The sequence below is a fragment of the Sturnira hondurensis genome, unplaced genomic scaffold (genome assembly GCF_014824575.4).
Source record: "Sturnira hondurensis isolate 20B ecotype Veracruz unplaced genomic scaffold, ASM1482457v3 Scaffold0017436, whole genome shotgun sequence".
Classification (NCBI taxonomy): Eukaryota; Metazoa; Chordata; class Mammalia; order Chiroptera; family Phyllostomidae; genus Sturnira; species Sturnira hondurensis.
Window position 1 is genome coordinate 6,510,267 of NW_028090067.1, and position 21,778 is coordinate 6,532,044.

The 21,778-nt window shown below is 41.3% G+C and overlaps 1 protein-coding gene across 2 annotated transcripts in view; it reads left to right on the forward strand.

Annotated features, from left to right (window-relative positions):
• The window catches only part of APAF1 (apoptotic peptidase activating factor 1), a 73,022-nt gene extending 52,302 nt beyond the window's left edge, over positions 1-20,720 (forward strand). For both annotated transcript variants that reach the window (XM_037068557.1, XM_037068558.1), the window contains exons 21-27: positions 957-1,073; positions 4,156-4,281; positions 9,894-10,013; positions 10,325-10,450; positions 12,147-12,272; positions 14,629-14,775; positions 18,691-20,720. In XM_037068557.1, the coding sequence (XP_036924452.1) occupies positions 957-1,073; positions 4,156-4,281; positions 9,894-10,013; positions 10,325-10,450; positions 12,147-12,272; positions 14,629-14,775; positions 18,691-18,837 (909 nt within the window). In that variant the 3' untranslated portion in view covers positions 18,838-20,720. The remainder of the gene's footprint in view (positions 1-956; positions 1,074-4,155; positions 4,282-9,893; positions 10,014-10,324; positions 10,451-12,146; positions 12,273-14,628; positions 14,776-18,690) is intronic.
• Positions 20,721-21,778: the final 1,058 nt, after the last annotated feature.

Consider the following 21,778-nt stretch of genomic DNA (forward strand, 5'->3'; position numbering starts at 1 on the left):
GTTTAAGTGAACAAAACATCTTTTAGTCACTTCTTTAAAAATATGGAAATTGATTTTTGAGAGAAGATATTCAGCTTTTAGTAGTTCAGTCTTCGTTTTGAACATCTACTAGATCAGGATGTGCTGGGTGAAGTGTAAGGAGAAACTACCTTGATTGACTGACCCTGTATTCTTGTACCTGAAACAAAGATTACTGCTCACCTCATGTTGAAAAACAATTCAAGACGTTTAGATTGTAACACTTAGAGAGAGGTATCTGACCATTGATTTAAGCTTGAGAAATATTTTCCTAGGTCACATGTTTTAGCTGAGTGATAAGCTAACTTCATTACTGGAATTTTTAGGAATGGTCCATATTATCAAGCTGGGTAATCTTAGTTTCAGCATTTCAAGTCCTGTCACCTAAATTATGTTCATGGGTTCTTCTCCAATGCCCTCTCCTACCCAAAAAAGGGTAAGAATCTTAATTTGTACTGTTTTGTAAGTGATTTGTAGGATATAAAACCCATTTTAATTTTAATTTATATACTACTTGTCTCAGTCTCCATTTACTAACTCCCCTGAATAATATCAGAGAAGTGTGTTTTTACAAACAAGAGCCCTGTTGAAATGGACTTTGTGCAGAAGTGGAAAACCAGGTTGTGGAGTTAGCCATGGGATTGCAGACCAGACCGATGTGTCTGAGGTGGTGGGCACCGCAGCTGCTTTTTTAAACTTTTATAGCTTGTTTTCCTTTATGAACATGTTTTCTTTTTGAACCACAAAAGTGAAGTGAAACGAAAGCATGAAGTGCTAAATGCAGCTGCTGAGAGTAGGAGAGGGCTTTGCTGTTCCCCTGGGCGTGCTTGCTGGTTATTTTCTCTGTTTTATTATTATTTTTCAATTGAAGTGTCTGTTCTAAAGAACAAAAGCAGCTCTTACAGCCTCATAACTGATTGTGCCTTATTTTTCATTAGCTCATTAATGGAAAAACAGGTCAGATTGATTATCTGACTGAAGCTCAAGTTAGTTGCTGTTGCTTGAGTCCGAATCTTGAGTACGTTGCATATGGAGACAGCGGTGGAACCATTGCGGTATTCAATTCTAGTCTTTGGTCATTCTGTGCAGTATGGTTATTTATTTAAAATGAATGTGTGTCTGGCGTTGTAGACCTATACCGAATAAATCTGTGACTTATTAGTCATTCTGTTAGACTAAAGGTATTCTTGCAATCCTTGTATATTTTTCACATTGCCTTTACTACTGTTTCTCCTACTTTTTGTCTGTTTGTGTTCCTTATGCCATGCTCAGTTGCTGTTTTCCAAGTATATCAGAGCTTCAGCTGACTATGCAAAGAGCATTTTTTTCTTTTCTTTGAAGCTCAGGCATTTAGGGGATAAGTTTTTTGCCTCTTGGTGCTGATAAGGTTCCTTGGGAATGTCAGTGCGGGGTTGCCTGTGTCTACCTGCTTCACCACTCCTTGCTCTTCTGCTTTTGGTGTTGGAAGTACACCTATTCACCACCTGAAATTCTTAACTTATAAAATAATACCAAATAAATAATAAAAAACCAGGTTACGTGACAAAAAGATATAATAAAGTATAATAATAATAAAGTATAATAAAAGCCATTTTAGATAAAAATGATTTTATCACAAATGAAATTCATCACAAAAGCATGTTTTCTCTAGTTATATAATAGTTATCCAAAGAACATTGGCTTCTCCAGCTTTTTCTCATGCAAGCCTTTTGAAATTATGTCTTAATGTATCAATTAATTATTTCTTAATGTATTAATAGCTACATTTATTTTACTTTGGATTCATTTTCATAAGGAATTACACAAATATTCCTTGGTCCATATTGACCCACATAGAGGAGACTATACAAGGTCTGTCCAGAAGGTATCTAGCCATGTAATATGAAAAATAGAGACATTCATTGAAGACAATAGAAGATACAAGAAACATTGTATGTAGGACAGTGATGCCTCAATCCCCTTCAAAGTAGGCACCTAGGGATCTCACACATTTCTCACAGGTGCCATCAGCTGCCCTGTCGTGTTTTCCTAAATCTCATCAATGCTCTGAAATCTTTTCCCTTTCAAAGGTGATTTTAGTTTTGGGAAAAGGTAGAATTTGCAGGGCATCAACTCTGGGCTGTAGTGGGACTGAGTCACCTGGGTGATTTGATGTTTCATGAAAAACTCTGCACAAGACATGAGGCATGAGTGGGCGTGTTATGATGAAGCTCCCAATCACTTGGTCCATAGCTGTGGCCTTCCGAATCATTTGAATAGTTTCTGTGGAGCAATGTTCAGACTTAAGGCCAAATTTGATGCAGATTCTTTGTTGTACTCAGTCAACAAAGAATGCAGTTTTTGAGTGCAATGGGGCCACACAGTACACATGCTCAGTCTACGGCATCTACTGCCCCCACTGACTAGTATAGTGAAGTTGTCATTGTTTACACATTCGCGTTCCAGTCCACTCCCCTTGGCTGCTGGGTTGCATTGATATAGTTCAAACTATTCTCGTTATATTAATAATGGCTGGACGTTTTTCAGACAGACCTTGTATGTTTATACACAAAGTGAAGAAGAAAGCTTTTGGAAGATGAAATATTATTATATGTGTGTCACAGTCATTGCATGCATTCAGAGCTAAGGCTTTGGGTTTTTTAAAAATTATTTTTTTGAAAAATTATTAGTTGTAAATATGGGTGCTACTCTGAAGAAAGTGTATTGTGGTTGTTTGTTAAGCAAGGACTGGTCATACATTTATGGATGAACCTTACTCCTCTCTGCCTCATCTCTCAGACTGTTGTATACAGGTATTACTATTTATTCTTAAAGGATCCTTCGTTCCGCTTTTCTTTTTTAACTTGTCAAGCCAACGCTTCATTCTTTTTGTTTTTACTATCTAAGTATCTTGAAATGGCCTTCGAGGTAGTTTAAGAAAATAACTAAGGTAACACGCGTGCCTCGTCCATATCCTCCTATCCTGTGGGGGAGGGGCGGCACTTGGCTCTGGAGACTGGGTTAGAGGTACCACATGGGGCTTTTCCGTCTTTGCCTAGGGTGGGGGGTAATCTTATCTTTATCCCCCTCGGTGTCATCAAATAATATAAATAACATAAATTAATCTTGTGAAATCACTCATGTTTGACTGTTTTCAACCTATAAAGTGGCAATTTTATGTGATTCAGTGTAGTTACTATCACATAACCACAGCTACCATTTATTAGGTGTTTACTGTGCCATATGCTCTCGGTGAATTATTGTAAGAGTTTGGATGTTAGGCAGTATTCCTGTTTTACAGGTGTCTGAACGCCTGGTTTCACAACATTGTGAGATCAGTAAGTGGCAGACCTGGGATTCAAACCTGTGTCTCTGAGCCTCTGTGCTCAACTCTTAGGCCCTCCCTCCATAGGCCCTGGGAGATTGTCCATCCTGTTCATTCATGAAGGCTTTCATTCACACAATCCTCCTTGCTTTTAAGGGACCTTTTTCAGATATGCAGATTTCGTTTGAATTTCTACCATTTCCTGTTTTAGCATCATCTGTATTTTCCTTAGACTTCCTTGAGTAATTTTAATTTGAGGAAAGAAACCACATTTACTTTTCCAAAGGAGAGGGGTATGAGCTCATTTCTAAACCTTTTTGATGTAGTCATTTTTTAGTTCTGTTACCACTTTAAAAAAAAAACTTCCTGTTACTACTTTCTCAAACTCTGCATTGGCATATTCGTCTTTAGGCCTTTTAAGTCTTCTCCGTACACTGCCTTCCAGCCTGCTCATACCCTCCTTTTCTTTACCTGTCTCCCTTATTATCCTTTATCCTACCTTGTCTCTGTATTGTTTCATAAAGAACTTGCCTTTTTTCTCATCCAGGATTTTTTTTCACTTCTTTTATCCATATTAAGTGTCATATTCTTTTTGGAGGCTGAACCCAGACTGCCACTTGCGTGGTGAATTGGGTAGTTGAGTACTTGGAAGGACCATTGGTTCCTACTGCCATGTGGGCATTCCAGTGGGTTTTTAGGGTGTTCTTGTATGCCCGTAGATGTATGTGTATGTATGTGTACCATCCATTTGTGTCTTTAATATCTTCAGGGTATAATGCATGGGTCTTGCTGATTTTCTGTCTATTAATTTTCTGTGGTTTTCTACTTTGAAGATTTTAGAACTTCTAAACACAAGGATCTTTCGATCCAGCCTCAAGCACAAGAACACTGTATGGCACATCCAGTTCACAGCTGATGGAAAGACTCTAATCTCAAGCTCTGATGATTCTACAATTCAGGTGAGAAGGAAGGTGAACTCTTAACACAGGCAATGCTAACTCTAGCAAAGGAATACTTCAATTATGGCTCAAAACTGGTTGTGTACTGTAAACATTTCTTCATCGTGGTACTACTTGGGGTGCACAGTCAGACTGCATGTGGGTTTAGATAAAACCCCTTTCTGTTTCATATTTCTCTGTGGGTGAGGCAGGCAGTTTGACTTAGAACCTTCTACTGGAAAGTTTTTTATTTGGTAAATCAAGGATTTATTTGGATTCTCCCATCTGCCTGGGTATTTGGATTTGTATCAATAAATATACCTTTTGCTACATTTATGTAATTTTAAAGTAGTAAAATCTCATTGAAATAATCTCATTTTTTAAAGGATCAGATGTTTATTACAGGGATGAAGTCTTGTGGAAAACGAAGAGTTTATCATAATGAAGTATTGTGGATATAGAGGCCTTAAGCCTACTCTGTGTTCTTTTATAATTTATTTTTATTGATGTATCAATGCACATTTAAGTCTGAAGCATTTCTGATTTCTAATTTTTCTCTCTGGAAGATTCTAGTTTTTTCTTTCTGCATTTCATTTTTTTTATACTGTGCTTTATTTTCTGAAAAATTTTCTCAGCTTTATCTTCTAATCCTTTAACTAAGTTTTTTATTTCTCCTGTTATATGTTTAATGCCAGAAAGCCCATTTGTATTTTTTTTCCTTTGCAGAGTACTGTGTTTCATTTCATAGATGAACTATCTTCCCTGAGGGTGGATGGATATATAAAATACATAAATTGGTACTTGTATATAATGTAGTTATATCTAAACTTTTTCCTGAAAATTTAATTTTTTTCTGCATAGTTGCTATTCCCTCCTATCCTAGTTTTCTTCTGTTTGGTTGTTTTGGACTTTTATTTTTTTATTTATTTTTAGAGAGAGGAAGAGAAGGAGAAAGAAAGGGAGAGAAACATTGATTGGTTGCTCTCACACATCCCCAACTGGGGATCTCAACCTAGGCATGTGCCCTGAGTAGGAATTGAACCTGTGACCTTTTGGATTGTGGGTTGATGCCCAACCCAGTGATCCACATCAGTCAGGGCTGGCTGTGGGGATGCTCCGTCCACAGAGCCCCGCGCCCCCTCCCCCCGGACCCCCTACCTGCTGCCACAGATGAGAATAAGTCTACCAAGATATGATCTGTTTGGGAAGAAAAGGTGGCCAATCTCTCAAAGGAGAAGGGCCAAGAGGCTTTTCCTCGGTGGAGGCTTTTATTGGATTCATTTTGCACAGAAATACAGGTAAAGCTCATTAATCATTGTCAGGCAGTAAGGATCAAATAATAGGTAACATGCAAAGAACTATGAGGGCTTATTCTGAGTCAGAGTCTGTTAGCTAAGGGGCTACAAAACTTTGGAAAACGAACTCATTTCCTGCTTGGACCCTTATTTTAATTGGGAACATTATTAGCAAAGCAGGTTTCACAGGATTTTATGTATTCTTTCTTAGGCCTGATCACCCAGGGAACCCATCTTTTCCAGCACAGGGTTGTACCACCCTCTGTCATTGTTTCAGGCTTAGGTCAAGCAGGGGAAGTAAGGCAGCTGAGAGATTAGGAGACTTCTCACAAACAGAATGAGGACTCAGGCTATGTCAAAGCCAAGGGGTGAGGGTCCATCACCCCCTTTTGCTATAACTCCCAAGTCCTTCTCTGGGGACTCCCTGTGATTGTGCCTGTCTTAGGTCGTCCCTCCCTTGAGGAATCTTGCCCATCATTTGCTAACCGATCATGCACTGGGGGCCAGGCAGGGTGAAGTAAAAGGGGCAGGGGCAGTGCCCCTGCCAGGGAGATAAGCTTTGTCTCCTTAGTGCCTTCTGGTCTGAAGGTCGCTCACTCAGCCTTAGCCATGGGGGAGTTACAGCTTCTGAAACCAGGCGGGGCAGTTCCCAACAGCTGGCCTTTTATTTTAAAGGCCATCTTCATCTGTGTAGTGATCATTTGCTACCAGAGATAGGCACTGAAAGGCTGACTGAAAATTTTGTGTGTTGACTGAGACCTTCTCTGAATGGTGATTTGAATGAGAAACTTTTGTTGTCAGTATCTTTAGGTCTTTTGTCTCAGTCTTGTCAAATGTGGCTGAAGGTTCTTAGAGCCAAGCGGAGGAAGAGAACGGGGGTTGGGGGTAGGGTGTCAATGTTTTGTGTAAACCTTCACTTGACCCCTGTTCTTACCTATAATGCTGCCCTTAGTTATGCTGGCCCCCTTTAATCCAGAGATTGTTTTTCTGGTTTGCTTTCTGCATCTGTAGGAGCATTATTCTGCACTTTATTCTGTTTTTTTTTCCCTCATGGTAACTTTGGGATTCAACTAGGATTTTTTATCTTTTGCACAAAGTAACTTTCCTGAACTCTTTGAAGGAGTGGGAGGCCAGCATTTCTAGCCTCATAGCTCTGTAGCTCCTCCTCCTGTGTTTTCCCAAAGTATTAAAGGTAGGGCCTGTTCTTTGGGGATTTCTTTGCTCTGTTCCCTTCCCTCAGTTTATTTAGGCCTTCTCTTTTCTTTGCTACCATCATCCTCGTTCTACTCAATTTGGATTCTATTCCCAGTAGTTTCTCCTCATTGTAGAATTGGCTGAGTTAATTTTGAGAGTTGGTAGGGCCCAGACTGCTTGGCCCTTCCCGACTAACCACAGTGGCCTTGCACTTAGTTTCTGCTGCTCTTCTGTTGGTCCACTGCACTTCTCATGTCACTTGGTTCTTTGCGGACTTTTCTCTCTGAGATCTGTCAGGCTCCCCAGGCTTCCCTCTGCTCCTTCCCACGCAGATGCTATTACCATGTAGATCTGGGAGCTCTCAGTCTGCCTCACTCTCTTGCACCTTGGGGTTTGTGGGGATACTTCGTCATGTAACACGATCTTGTTAATGTGGCCTGTGCATTTGGTTTTGCTTTTTTAGTTGCTTTGTCAGCTTTCAGTGGAGGTTTTGGGGAGATTAAAAAAGGAAAACTGCCTACCCTGCTGCCGTTTTCCCAGAATTCCCAATACTTCCATTCCTAGCCCCTCCCTCATTCCCACCTCTAGGTGTACTTAATGACCTACATTTCTGAGTACTTGGGAGTTCTGTAGCGTTAGTTTCATTGCTTTTTGTCTTTCTTTAATATTTTTAGGATTCTGTTTTCTTGGTTCTGCTAAGTCAGTTGTCTTCAGCTTTGCAGCTCCAACATTTTATCTTCTTTGCCATTCTCTTGTCTTTGTCTCTTGTAAGGTTTTAGAAGTGAAGGAGATCAACACATGTGCAGTGGAAGTTATTATATGTTTTTAGTTTAGTATCTATATATGTGTATGCATGTAAATATATATATTTTATCTTATTGTGATGATAATAAGAAAATGATATCCTACTAAAAGCTATTTTGGAATAAAACTGTATTATGTCTTTGTGAGCCTATATGATTTGAAAGAAATTTGGCTTCAGTATAGAAACTTATTTATTACAGGCTCCCATGATACTGAGGTATTAGCTGTGACACTCAGTGTGATATTCATCTTTCTTCCTTTCCAGATGGCTTTGAAATGGGTAAAACTAAACTACATCTGATGAAATTCTGCCGAGACATTGTATACTGTGTAGCATTTCTGTCAGAAGCTAAATTCGTAGGTTTTATGACCTGCCTGAAGATCAGATATTCTCAGCTAGAGGGAAAAATGATTTCTAGGAGTATTTTCAGGATTGGTGTTAGATTATTTTTAGAAGTATGAGTTGTGTTTCATCCTCTAGTCCAGTAAAGCCCAGAAGGTAGGAGGAGGGAACTGGAAAGTTCCTAGTGGGAGTGGTCTAGGTCGGGTATTTTTTTTTTTTTTTTGCACAAGTGCCTTTGCTCTCTGATATGATTTGATGGGGGGCAGGGGGGCTTGCAGAAAAGCTGCCCTTTCTTCCCCTTCCCCTGATACATCTCACCGGTCTTAAAAGACTGAAGTTCCCAATTCATTCCCGTTCAGTTATTCTCGCTTGCAGCTCCTCTTGCTCTCATAGAAGATTCCCTGCTCCTGTGACCCTGCTTCTGCGAGCGGGCACTCTGCGATGGCAGAGACGGGGGGAGTCTGGGAGTGGGGCCGGGGGGCTGGCTGCGACATGCGAGGATGAAGGGGTAAAATAGCCGGGAGGGGGTGGTGGTGTTTCTTTTACAATTTTGCCTAAGCCTGTTAGGAAAATCCCTGAAGACATTTCTGCGGTTTAACCTGCACGAGTCACAGCCAGATCTAGAATATTACTGATATGTGTACCTATGATGGTGGCTGATTTTTAAAAGTGGAAGGATGAAAATTCTGTTGGAGCCTGCCTGATCGTCCACATCCCACAAATCAAACTTGATTGGATTCTCTGGGCTGTTTTGCCAAATATCTTCCCAACCGTTTTTTCCCTACTGCTCCTTTTTCATATCCTGTATTCCAGCCAGATTTTGGCCCATATAATCTTTCCACATTTCCTCCTCCTGTGTTTTAACTGTTAGCGTTCATTCCCTTTTTTTGAATGCCCTCCACCATGTGTGAGTCTCACTTCCAGTCCATTCTTCAAGCCTGCTTTGCATGTGTTCCCTCAACCAAGTCTTCTCCAAGGAATTGCTTTTTTGCATTCCACAGACTTTTATTGGTGTCGATAGAGCTTCTATTGCTTGTTTTTGGCATATCTCATTTTCTCTGCTGGACCCTTAAGTTTCTTAATGCTAGATTCTTGTTTCATTCATATTTGCCTCCCGTATAGATGCTAAATGAATATGTTAAATTAATTTCAAGTCAAGAATTAAAAAGACTCTAAATGTAGTTGTTTTCATTTAGGAATTAAGGGTTCTGTACATGGACATGACATAGAAATAAACCTTCTGGTTACCTGTATGCCTCATGTATGTTTGTATGGCTTATTTTGTGCCAGTCACTTGTATTATTTCAGTTTCTTCTTCCCTTTCACCTGAGGAGTTCTTTTGGAACTCCATGTGAAGAATAATGCACTGTACCACCTCTTTTCTCATTTTCAAGGATTGCTTTAGGTTTTAGCTAAGATCTCTGAAGCTGGGAAATTCCATGACCTTGTTTGAAGCTGCTCTTGGTCAGTTGACCTTGCCAGGCGAGGGCCAGGAGGATTCGGTAGCTTTAGCAGGGCTGGAATCTGCAGACTTGCCTGGCTTGTGAAATCTGTGAATATGTGATCGGGATAATCTTCCCTGAAAAATGTAATCAGGTGTGAGCTCACTAGCATATTGTGGCTTTTCTCCATCTTCTGGTGTAATTAACCATTCTCCGAGAAAATAAAGAAAACAAATTTTATTTAGGAGGAAAAGTATTTTATTTTACCCCTAGTCAACTTATTTAGCCTTCAGTCATTTTCTCTGTCTGTAAAACGGGATACCACATTCTTTCTTGGTATTCTTTGTTTCACTGAGATGCAGTAAGGATACAAGACTTTAAACGGGAGCATTTGAGATCTTGCTCCCAGTCATATGTCTTCAGTTTGACTCAGATAAACTCATAATAGTAAAAAAAACAAAAAAAAAGACTTTGGACAGTGAGCACATTCTTCCCTACCCCTCCAGTGGGATATTATGGAGAGAGGGTTATAACACTTACTTCTTTGATATTCAGGTATGGAATTGGCAATCAGAGGACTATATCTCCCTGCAAGCCCACCAGGAAACAGTGAAAGACTTTAGGCTCCTGAAAAATTCAAGACTGCTTTCCTGGTCATTTGATGGCACGGTGAAGGTAATTTGAAGAACACATTTCTTTCTAAAAAAGTATTCTAATGTTGCAGTGATTATATCGTGACAGCCAAAAGCAGGTAGATGATAAGTCACTACTTACATATTCACATTTGTTTTCTCATGCTTGTTGTAAGTTTCCTGCAGTCACCTGTGTCTGCTTGGTGTGCGTGAGCTTCTGTACCAAAAGGGGCATGTAAAGAGGTCAGACCACAACTGTGCTAAGGCTCTTGTTTTATAGGTCTGTCTTCTAGTTGATTATGTTCAGTAACACAAAATGTTCTTAAGTGTCAGCTTCTGAGTTTTTCTTTGAAGGTATGGAATATCACTACTGGGAAAGTAGAGAAAGACTTTGCCTGTCACCAGGATACAGTCCTTTCTTGTGATATTTCTCCTGATGCTACCAAGTTTTCATCTACCTCTGCTGACAAGACTGCAAAGGTAGGTTGGTCAGTTAAAATGTGCATGCATGAAACTTGGTATTGGTTATGAGTTATGGGTCCAAATAGTGTACAAAGTGAATAATGAGTTTCTCTCTGCATGTCTGTCATATTTTGTGAGTTTTCGGAGGATTCCCATTGGCAGTTTAGTTGGTGTCAAATAGATTAAATGAGTGACATTAAGGACTTTTGATTTCTTCCTTACTGATTTACTTTTTGTTACTAATCATATGCAATTGAAGGCATATTATAGACAATAAAAGCATTGAAGGAGGTTTACATTTAATTGCATATTCACAGTTAAGTTTTTATATAACTGATATAAAGTTGGTGCTTCTGAGAAATAATATTCCAGTGAAATGATGCTGCCTTTTGGGGATGTTGAATAGTTCATTCTCTCCTTTTTTTATCCGTCTTTGTTAATGGCATTATTATTGACCCATCTTTCCAAACTACAAACCTTGGAATTGCCTGGGACTCTATACTGTCTTTGTGCTGTGTTCATTACTTCTCAGTGTCTCTTGGATCTTCCTCTTGTCCTTTCTCCCACCCTTAAAACCATGCTCACTTCCTTTGCTGGTGGTCTGTACCTCTTCCAGTGTATCTCCTGGCACTGCCGTCTGCATCCCTGCTGAAACACTTCTGTGACCTGATAGTTGGTAAGCCAGAGTCCCAGCTAGCCAGAGTCGAAGTTCATCTCTGTCTCTTTCTGCTACATCGTTCCCTCTGTGTCAGGCTCCTGCTCCCTCTGTCTTTTTGTGCTCACTGTGAACTGTGACTCAACACAGCCTTCTTTTCCTTTTCTACCACGAAGCCTTATGACTCATTCTTTCAGACCCAGATTTGAGGTCAGCTCTTCAGTGAACCCTTTCTGGACCTCAGGCAGGATTAGCTGCTTCACCGTCACTGTGCCTGTCACAGATTACTCACACTTATTAGAGCATTTACTTCATACAGCTGTTCACTTAACCATCCATAAGCCAGCATTCCTGACTAAATTACAAACTTTTCAAGGACAGGGATTGCACCTAGTTGGCCTTTGTACCACCAGATCTTGGTGCACAGTGCCTGGACGATGGTCGTTTTCAGCACATGCATGTTGTCTCCCTTACGATGACAAAACCATACGGGCTAATGTTGGAAGGGAAAGAACTGCATTTGGCCACCAGGATCGTAGGACAGTATAGTGTCCCTACCCTTTCAGGAACACTTGCCACGTGTTAGACCCTGTGCTAGGAATTTCAGTCTCTATTATTTAATCTTCACATCGTAGGTGCTGTTGTGAAATGTCCCCATTTCACAGATGCAGAAACTGAAGCTGCAGCATCTTACGTGGGTTGTCCTAGGCCACAAGGAACTAGTGAGTAGTGGAGCCGGGACTCACAGTCGAGTCTGCTTCAGCACCACAGGCCATTCTTAACTCATTTACTGTTTGTCCTTCTGAATGGAAAGTTAAGAACTTTGATCCTTGAGCTGAAGTGAACTTGAGTAATTAATGAGAAACTAAAAAATGAACAAGATTTTTGAGCTTCTCTTTAATTGGTGGGAACTTGGGCCTCCCATGGGAGTTTATGAACTGTTGAAAGCTGAAACTTCTATGTGATTGACTTGGTGACTACCTAGCATTCTAGGCAGGGTTTGCAGAGGCTTATTTTGAATGAGTTTACCGCTCCTAAACAATCCTAATTGTCTTCCAGATTTGGAGTTTCGAACTCCCTTCCCCTCTTCATGAATTGGAGGGCCACAAAGGCTGTGTGCGCTGCTCTGCCTTCTCTGTGGACAGTACCCTGTTGGCAACTGGAGATGACAATGGAGAAATCAGGGTAGGGTGTCTGGGGACGTGAAGAACTGCTCTTCGTGCGTGTAGCTTGGGCGAGCCCTCTGCACCGCCCTGGGGACCCTTGGTAGTGTGACGAGGAAGCCCCGGCCCTGGGTTCCGCGTGGAGGAGGCATTCTTTGTTTCGTTTCATGTGCACGTTGGGTTCGTAGCTGCAGAGAAGATTCATGTTAGAGTGAAGCACTTCCCATGTGTGTGGAGGCAGATGCCCTAGTTATTAGCAGCTGGTTCTCTGCTGTTAGCTTGAGAATGAGTCATCTTAATTCTTGGACCTGAACCAAAGGTTGTTTTTAGTGGCAGAATATGAGGAAAATAATTTGGTAAATCATTATCTAGATTATAAATGAAGTGCATGTTCTGCCACTTTCAGCACTGAAAAAAGCCTCCCTTTAAGCACCAGACCCGTCAGCTAGTCCACATTTACAGTGGGGCCGGTGGCCATCCCCGTGGGCCCACCTGCCTTCGGTATGTCAGAGGGTCGGACACTTGATGGGAGGAGAGTCTTGTTGTTTTTTCTTTTTTCTTCCTTTTCTTTTTTTTTTTTTCACAAAGAAGGATATAAAATTCAAGGAATAGGTATGTAATGCTGAAGAATGAGAGAGCGTGCAGTTGGCAGGAACACAGGCGTTATCAGCTAGGCTTTCCAGGAAGAAGATTCTCCTGCTTGAGGACTACGTAATCTTCTCTACACCGATCTTGTAAATGCCACATCTTCTGAAGTGGCAGGGCTGTTTTGGGAACATTATTTTGCTAAGCTCTCATCTGGGATGAAAGGGCTTCTTTCCTGGTTGTGAGGCAGGGTTTCATTTTTCAGAAACCCCTGAAGGAGAAAATTGCCTCTCTGTCTTATATCTAGCTGTCTTACTGAATTCTTTCTGATGAGTTTTGCCATTTGATTCTTTATTTTTTTGTACTTTTATGGCCTTATTCATTCATTCATTCATTCACTCCTCATCCGTTCATTAACATTACTTCAATTCGGTGAGTTTAGTGGGAAGTGTCCACCCCTGAGCCCATCCATCATCAGTCATGGACATCTTCATCACCTCCCAAAGCTCTCTCCCATCCTCTTTATCATTTTTCTTGTCTGTGGTAATAACTTTTCACGTAAGATGTACCTTCACCTTAGAAAATTTTAAATACACACACCCTCGCTGGTGTAGCTCAGTGGATTGAGTGCAGGCTGGGAACCAAAGGTTCACTGGTTCGATTCCCAGTCAGAGCACAGGCCCGGGTTGCTGACCAGGACAACTGGTTGATGTACCTCTTGCACATTGACATTTCTCTCCCTGTCTTTCTCCATCCTTTCCTATCTCTTTAAAAATAAATAAACAGAATCTTTAAAAAACAGAAAATTTAAATATACAATACAGTATATGTGTCTTGCATAACAAACTGTATCCTTTGGCTATAACCTTCCCACAGTCTCTTCCTCTTAGCCCCTGATGATCACCATTCAGTTTTCTGTTTTATGACTTTGTTTTAGATGGCAGCATGTCATTCTTTTGGATTTTCTAATACATTTACAAAGGATGACTTTGATATTTTTACGCCTCTATTTTTAATTGGACAGGCATTTCTTTGAGAAATTAGAGTACTGCTTATATATTGTCACTGGAAATAAGTAGAAATATTAGCATCTGTAATTAGGCTGGTTATGAGAGCCTAGTGAAATACTGTCTCTCTCTGTATGTACTTATCCATGCTGGGACTTCTAGGTTTGTTTTTTTGAACTTAGTGTTTAAAATCCATACTTAACATGTTTGAATGACATCTGCCACATTCTCAGTGGTAGATCTTAGACTAGAATTTCTTTTTTAAAAATTAAATTTATTGGGGCAGCATTTATTAAGATTTTATTTATTTATTTTTAGAGAGAGGTGAAGGGAAGGAGAAAGAAAGGGAGAGAAACATCAATGTATGGTTGCCTCTCACATGTCCCCCACTGGGGACCTGGCCTGCAACCCAGGCCTGTGCCCTGACTGGGAATTGAACTAGATCCTTTGGTTCCCAGCCTGTACTCAATCCACTGAGCTACACCAGCCAGGCTTTCTTTGTTTTTTTGAGGTAGTCTATATGTTAGGTCTTGTTTATTTCTTATTTCTTTTATCATCCTCTCTTTATTAGATGAAAAGAGCCACAGTATTATTTTTTGAAGTATAGTCAATGATAAATATTGTAAGTAAACCGTTTTTTAAACAATTTGAACAGGAGAGATCACAATCTAAAAAAATTCCTAAGGTATCACTAACTTGATTTCCAAAGATGTTTCATATGAGGTAGAAATACATAATGAGTTTCTGGGTAATCCTGGTAATGGACTGTGTTTCATGTCTGTGTAGATATGGAATGTGTCAAATGGGGAGCTGCTTCATTTATGTGCTCCGATTTCCGTAGAAGAAGGAGCCGCTACCCACGGGGGCTGGGTGACCGACCTCTGCTTTTCTCCAGATAGCAAAATGCTAGTCTCTGCTGGGGGCTATCTTAAGGTAAGAGTGCGCTAAAGACCGGGAAAGAAAAGAACAGCCTGTGTCCCATTTTCCGAGCTGTTTTTACTTCCTGTGTCTCAGTTGGTCCTCATGCAGCCCAGCAAAGGGCAAGGGCGGCTCTCCTTGTCCCTGTTTTGTGCAAGGCTGCTTTCCTCAGGTCTCGTGGAGGTTTTGGTGGCAGTGTTGGGGGTGTTCTAGGTCCGGAGCTCTCAGACTGCCCCGTACAAGGTCTTAGGTGATAAGGATGACTGGAGAGTCGGGTGTTTAACTTCATTTTATTTCTGCCTCGTCATTATTAACTATTTGGGTTGAAAGTCTTTAAAAGAATTTCTGAGATTTTAAGTATTAATAGTAATGGTAGCAGTGTTCATAACACTGGCAGGAGCATATTGCTTTATAGTTCACAAAACACTTTACTTATATCATCTCATTAGCCAGTTTTGTAAGGCTTAAATTTTATTATCTTCAGTTTATAGATGAGAAATGTGATGTTCATGGAGAGTTGTGTCTTCCCTAGAATTGTCTTCCTTAAGTTGGCGTATACAAACTCAGGAGTGACTGCCGTGGCCGAGGCTTGAATGTCATGGTGCGTCAGGGTTGTTTTTTGGCACTTGCGTCTATTAATCCATCCACCCAGTAAGAGGTGTTAAGTGTCCGCTGTGTGCCAAGACACTGCTGCGTGGCACAAGTTTTAAACCTGGTTCCTGCCAGCTGCTGCCTTACAGTCTGTGGGGGAAGCAGACAATAAAGTCTCTGGAGCGTAGGAGGGGTTCTGGGAACGTTCGCATATGGAGAGTAAAGGCACAAAGGGGAGGAGCGAACATTCCACCTCTGGGAGTTAGCAGAGGCTGTCTGTAAAGGGGGACGCTTGAGGTGGGAGTTTGGAACAGTGGTTTGCTTAGGAAAGGGGTCGAAGATGATGCTCTATGTGGTGCTGACCACTTTAACTAGATCCCTAGTAAATTAGATCTTATGATACTATTATCTCTTACTGAAAACGTTCAAGTGTAGGAGATGATTCTAATTGTCTAACACAATGTGGATGTTAAAAAATATTTGCATGAATGAGTTGAAGTTTTTGATAATGTGAGACCCACGTAATCGTAATTTTGCTCAACATAAAAAAATCGAGTTTATCAGAAAAGATAAATAAGAGAGCAGTTTTTAGCTCTATGGGAGGATGTGCGTTAGGATCCCTGTACAAGTTTACACCTAGAATGCAACACCGTACAGCATGTTGTGTTAACTCTCCTTTGGCATGCCAGACTTACTGACTGGGGAACTGGGACTACCACTTGCCCTTCTTTAACATGAGGATGAAGTTAACCGGCTCTGAGAATGGTGCTTCGAATGGTGACATTGCTGCTTTTGTGTAGGGGGCTGGGAGCCTTGCCTGCTCTTCATTAACAGCTGAGAAACTGCTGAGACACTGAGCTTTAGAGACCATGTCATTTGATGCTCTGGGGCCCCTCGAAGGCTGTTCCGTAACCCGGAGTCTGGTTTACAAGGTGTGACAGAGATCAGTGACCAGATTTCCAGAGTTCTTGGAGAACCCTGAAATAAAGTAACAGAATAGATAGCTGTATTGTAGAGGTTAATGCCTTAGGGCGGAAGAGCCTATCACCCGTGTGTTTGGTCTCTGCCTGTGACAGTCAGCCTGCTCCTCCCTCTGGTGAAGGTGATGGTGACAGAACCCTGCCAGCCCCCACCCAGCATGTTAATGAGACATCCGCTGCCCAGAGCCAATTAAAAGTAAGAAGGAGCAGCTGCTGTAGTGTCCCAGAAAGTAGGCCGTTGGAGTCTGTTTACTTGAGAATCCAAGCTGTATAAATTGAATGTCAATAAGACAAAGTAGGTATCCAGTAGCTAAAAGGCTCTTAACTTTCAAAATTGTTCCTACTTGTAAATTTAAAAAGTACTATAATTTAGCTGTTTGCCTGTGTTATGCCACAGGGTATGTCCACTGGTAGAATGACAAGAAACCCACATTAATTCATGAGGAGAAAATTCATGGGCTTCCCCATGAGCTGACTCATGCAGGGTTGCCCTTAGAGGCAGCAGAGGGGGGTGGTCAGGAGAGTGAGCCTTGGGGCCCACCGCCCGAGACCAGGGCCTGGCTCTGCTGCTCATTTGCTTTGTTAAGTTAATATTCTTATCAATCACAAGATGATTTCAACTGGCAGTGCCTCTATTTTCTTATCTGTAAAATGGGCACAATTTCTACCTATAGGGTTGGGAGGATTAAAGCACTTATAAGTAGTAGCACATAGTGTTCCCTAAGTAGATGTTAGCTGTGATTTATTTTTAAAAATTTACTTTATTTTTTAGAGCAGTTTTAGGTTCACAGCAAAACTGAGCAGCATGTACCCAGCCCTGCCCCCACGCATACACAACCTCCCCACTGCTAACACGCCCCCCAGAGTGGTACCGGTTACCACTGATGAGTGTTCACTGACACATCCTCATGACCCAAAGCCATGTTTGCATCAGGGTTCACGTTTGGTGGTGTCCACTCTCGGAATTTTGACAAATGTATGATGGCATGTGTCCATCATTGCAGTACCTTACAGAATGGGTTTTCTGCCCTAGAAATCCCCCGTATTAGCTATCACTTTTATGTCACTGCTTTTTAGCATGTATTTAAATTAGTGGCTGGTGTAATGTTTCCAAGTAGAGTGGTCTGTTTTAACAGAGGACAGCTGGTGGGAGCACTGATGGGGAAGCTAGAGACTGTCACACCCCTGCCACCTGCTGACACGGTCATCTTGGGTGATGAGGCCTCTCTTCTCTCGAAACCCTGGTTCCTTCTGTTTAAACTGAGGCAGTTCCTGGGTGGTCCCTCAGGACCTACTGCCTCTGTGGTTTGCCCCCAGCAATTGAAAACTGAGTCTTCTCTCAAGTAGGTGGAATGTGTCCTCAGCCATCTTGATTACATTGGTATTTTGCAAAGCAAAAGTGTCAGTTCTGGAAGATTTCAAGTTAGTCTATGTTGCTTCAGCGAGGTTTACTAAAGTCCATGGGGTGTACTTTTACCAGTTGTTGTTACTGGTAGTGAGCATGGAAACCGACTCAGCCAGCTGCGTGAGGCAGCATGGGAGGCACTGCCATGGACGCAAAAGTGAGTCGCACTGTTACTTCATTCATAGTACCCAGAATCTGGATGTACCCAAGCCCTTTTCAAAAGGTGTTCATGTATGGTGTCTCTTTTGCTCTCATTTTAGCTGTGGTGTATATGAGTGAGCTTTATAATCTCCATTTGATAAATGAGTATAAATATTGTTACAGTTCTAGTGAATTCAGTGATTGGGAGGAGAAAGGAAGGACTTCGCCAGAGTACCTGCCATATTTGAGGTGTTCACTGTTTGTTTAGTGCATACATGCATCGAGTATTTTATGTTGAAACTTGGTCATCGGCTCTGGAGTCACTCCTGGTGAAAGGGAAGATTCAGTAGAGAGGACAGTCTGTCCTGTAGCCCAGATTATGAATGGTCTTGGTGTCTGCCAGAATACCAGTTCTTGTCTGCAACGGGCCGTTTTTAGAGAGGAGAAGGCATTCTTCCGTCCGTCCCGCTGAGGCCTGCCTGCAGACAGGAGAGCTCAGTCCAGCCCTGGCCCTGGCGGACTTTGCGTGGCCTCGTGTCCGATGCTCTCGACTGGCTGCATGTTTTTTCACGCCTCAGGTGCAGGTGGGTAGGTGTAGGGTGGCTGGGAGACAGTCACCAGGGTTGATCAGGAAAGGCTGATCGATTGGTAGTAACTGTGTTCAGCATTAAACCTTAGACTGCTTTCCTGCTGTTTGCTGAAAGTTTGGGCACGGGAACGTGGTAGGGCGCAGGATGCACCCTGTTGGGCTGTCACTGCCGACCGTCGTGCGGTGTAGTCACCAGGCTGACGGGGGTTTCCTTCTCTCTGCAGTGGTGGAACGTCGTCACTGGGGAATCCTCACAGACCTTCTACACAAATGGAACCAACCTGAAGAAAATACATGTGGCCCCTGACTTCAAAACTTATGTCACTGTTGATAATCTCGGCATTTTATATATTTTACAGACTTTAGAGTAAAATAGTTAAGCATTAATGTTAAGTTGAGCCCTTTTAAATTTTGACTTGGAAAAAATCGTGATGAACTTGTATTCTGACTTTTTATGAAGCTGTGAATTGTTTTGCAGTATTGTATTCACTACAAAAGTGTTTGTGGCTGGGTGAGTAATACTAATATAGCTTTTTCCGAAATGAACACACTTTTAATCTTGTTTTTCATAATCATCATCATCATTTCTAACAATTTGTCTTTAAAATGCAAATGAAAATGTAAATATGTTCCTTATTATATACTGTTGGCAAAATGATCTCTTGATACACATTGGTTGACATAATTAATGAGGATAATTCGAAGGAAATACGTGGTTTTAATGTGCTCACTGCGAGGCCCACGCCTCAGACTAGCAGTGGCCTGCTTTCTGGCCACACTCACCCCACTGGGTGTAGTTGTCCCGTATACAGTTTGGGAGTTTATTTGCACCCCTTAAATTTGCTTTAAAAATGTTGTGTCTATGTGCAAAATTTGCAGTATTTCCTCTCATTCACTAGGTAAGTTAGTCTTGGATTTTAGAGGTTATTTCTGTGCAATAAAAATTGTGTGTGTTGGAGAGAGGAGATTTTATTGGCCTATCTTTTCCTCACTAGCTGAGGGCAGCCAGCACCGCAAGTGGACTCCAGTGGTCAGTCTCTGAGCTGCATGCTCCCCTGCTCTCTGATTTTTTTATGTGCCAGGCCTTTTTTTAACCTTCACTTTTTTTTCTTTTTAAAAGCAATTTCTCCACAGTAAAATATTAGTAAACCTGCTTAATTGGGGAGAAGCCAATTATAATAAGTTTTAATAACAGATTTTTTCTAAGAAATATAAAATAGTAAGAAATCATTTTCTTCTAATTCCATTTACTTTTAGATGAATGGCATTGCCAATGCTGTCCTCTTAGTGAATTTCAGAACCAGAAGTCACTGTGACTTTGGATGGTGTCACCTTTAACCCCCCAACCAGTTTGTCTTCCTTCTCTTCTCTCTAATCCACTTTTTTCCTTCCCTGGTTAATCAGTAAAGATAGCTTCCGACAGGGGAGAAGCCCAGCAGCTTCAATAGTCAGTTTTTCTGACCTCTTGGTTAGGAACCTTAATTGCAGCTTAAAACTAAATATTTTTCTAGAAATGTATTAAGGGCAATGCTGGTAAATTAACAGTAGATGTGGTTGTCTCATTAAAAAAACAACCAGAATTCAAGTATTTTTGTGGCTGTAACAGGGTATTAGGGTTAAGAGTAGGTAGGCTGTGAACCAGTTTTTTATTTTATTTAAATTTTTATTTTAAAATTGATTTGAGAGAGGAAGGGAGAAAGAGAGAGAGAGAGAGAGAAACATTGATTTGTTGTTCTACTTATTTATGTATTCATTGGTGCCCTGAGTGGGAATTGAACCCACAACCTTGGTATATTGGGATAATGCTTTAACTAACTGAAACACCCAGCCAGAGCCTGTGAAGTAGTTTCTATTGTTATTGCATACTAGTAGATATGGGTGGGTAGGGGAATAGACCACTGCAGATGTATTTTAGATTAGCTATTCCTATTTCTCATTTCAGAGAACCATAAATAGTGAATAAAATCTTTTACATTGTTAAGGAGCGTTTTTTTTAATGATGGGTTGAGGAATTAGTTACAGACTTACTGTGATTTAAACAAATATAATGTGAAATCTCAATTTTATAAAAGAAATTTCTGTAAGTGGTATGTTTTGCTTAGAGTATCCACATTGTAATTTGATCTGTATACAATGTTTAGGAGCTCATTTATAGCTCAGAGTATAAAGTATTAACTTTTGGAATTGGCCACACTTGACGGTTAACAAACAACATCAGCTTTTAAAAGGCCTTGAGTAGCCCTTGTCTGAAAAATAAATGAAAAGGAAAAATGGGAAGAAAGACAGGGCCACACAGGGAGTGAAGAGGAGGCTGCCAGACTGTAGCGGCAGGCTTCCCAGCAGCTCACGTGGTCAGTCCGGGACGGGGGGGGGGGGGGGGGGGGGGGGTTNGGAATTGGGGGCATTGCTTTGTGCTTGCAGATCAGCGTTTCCCATGTGTGCTGGAAGTGACATTGCATTTTATATACATGTAAAGTTTTTTTTACATTGTATGTGTCTTATATGTTTGGATAACTGTTAGTTTTGTATTTATGATACAGTTTACATGATTTTTTTTGCCTTGGTATACATTTTAATACATGAATTAAAAACATTTATAAAAATAAAATTCCAAAGATACTTTGAAAAACATTTTCAGATTGTTTCAGACTCCCTGCTCGTCCTCTGTTGGTTAGAAAAGAAACAAGAAAGATTCTTCAAAATAAATCCATCAACCTTTCTAGGATGTTTTATCAGCTATGTGTAATTCAGTTCTATCAAATTTTCTGTCTCCCCAGTCTGTCTGATTGCTACCTGGTGTAGCTGGCATGGTGAAGACTCCGTAAAGAACAGAATCCATTTATTCATTCTTCCTTTCTGTAAATGTTTATTGAGGTCTACCGCATGCCTGGCATTTTTGTAGGTGATGGCAGTAAGTGAAACAAAGCCCTTGCCCTATGCAGTTGGGTGCTAGAGAGAGGTGGACAAAGAGCGAAAACGTAAAATGTGTAGCGTAGCAGCTGTAGTAATATTAGTGGCAATATTGTGTGTAAATGGGGAGGGGGGGGTTACAGTTTTAGAGGGAGTTGCTCAGGGAGAAGGTGACACTTGAGTACAGACCTGACAAGTGAGGGAATGAGTCATGCAGGTATCTGGAGAGCATGCCCAAGGGGAGCACAGCAAGTGCAGAGACTTCAGTGTGGGATGGGTTGGTCTGTCCGGGGCTGGCCAGGAGTCAGCGTGGCTGGAGAAGACCTCATGGGGGAGGGTAATAGGAGGTGCACGCTGGAGGGCCCCCAGGAGCTTGTGGATGGGTTGCAGCAGTGGGGGGAT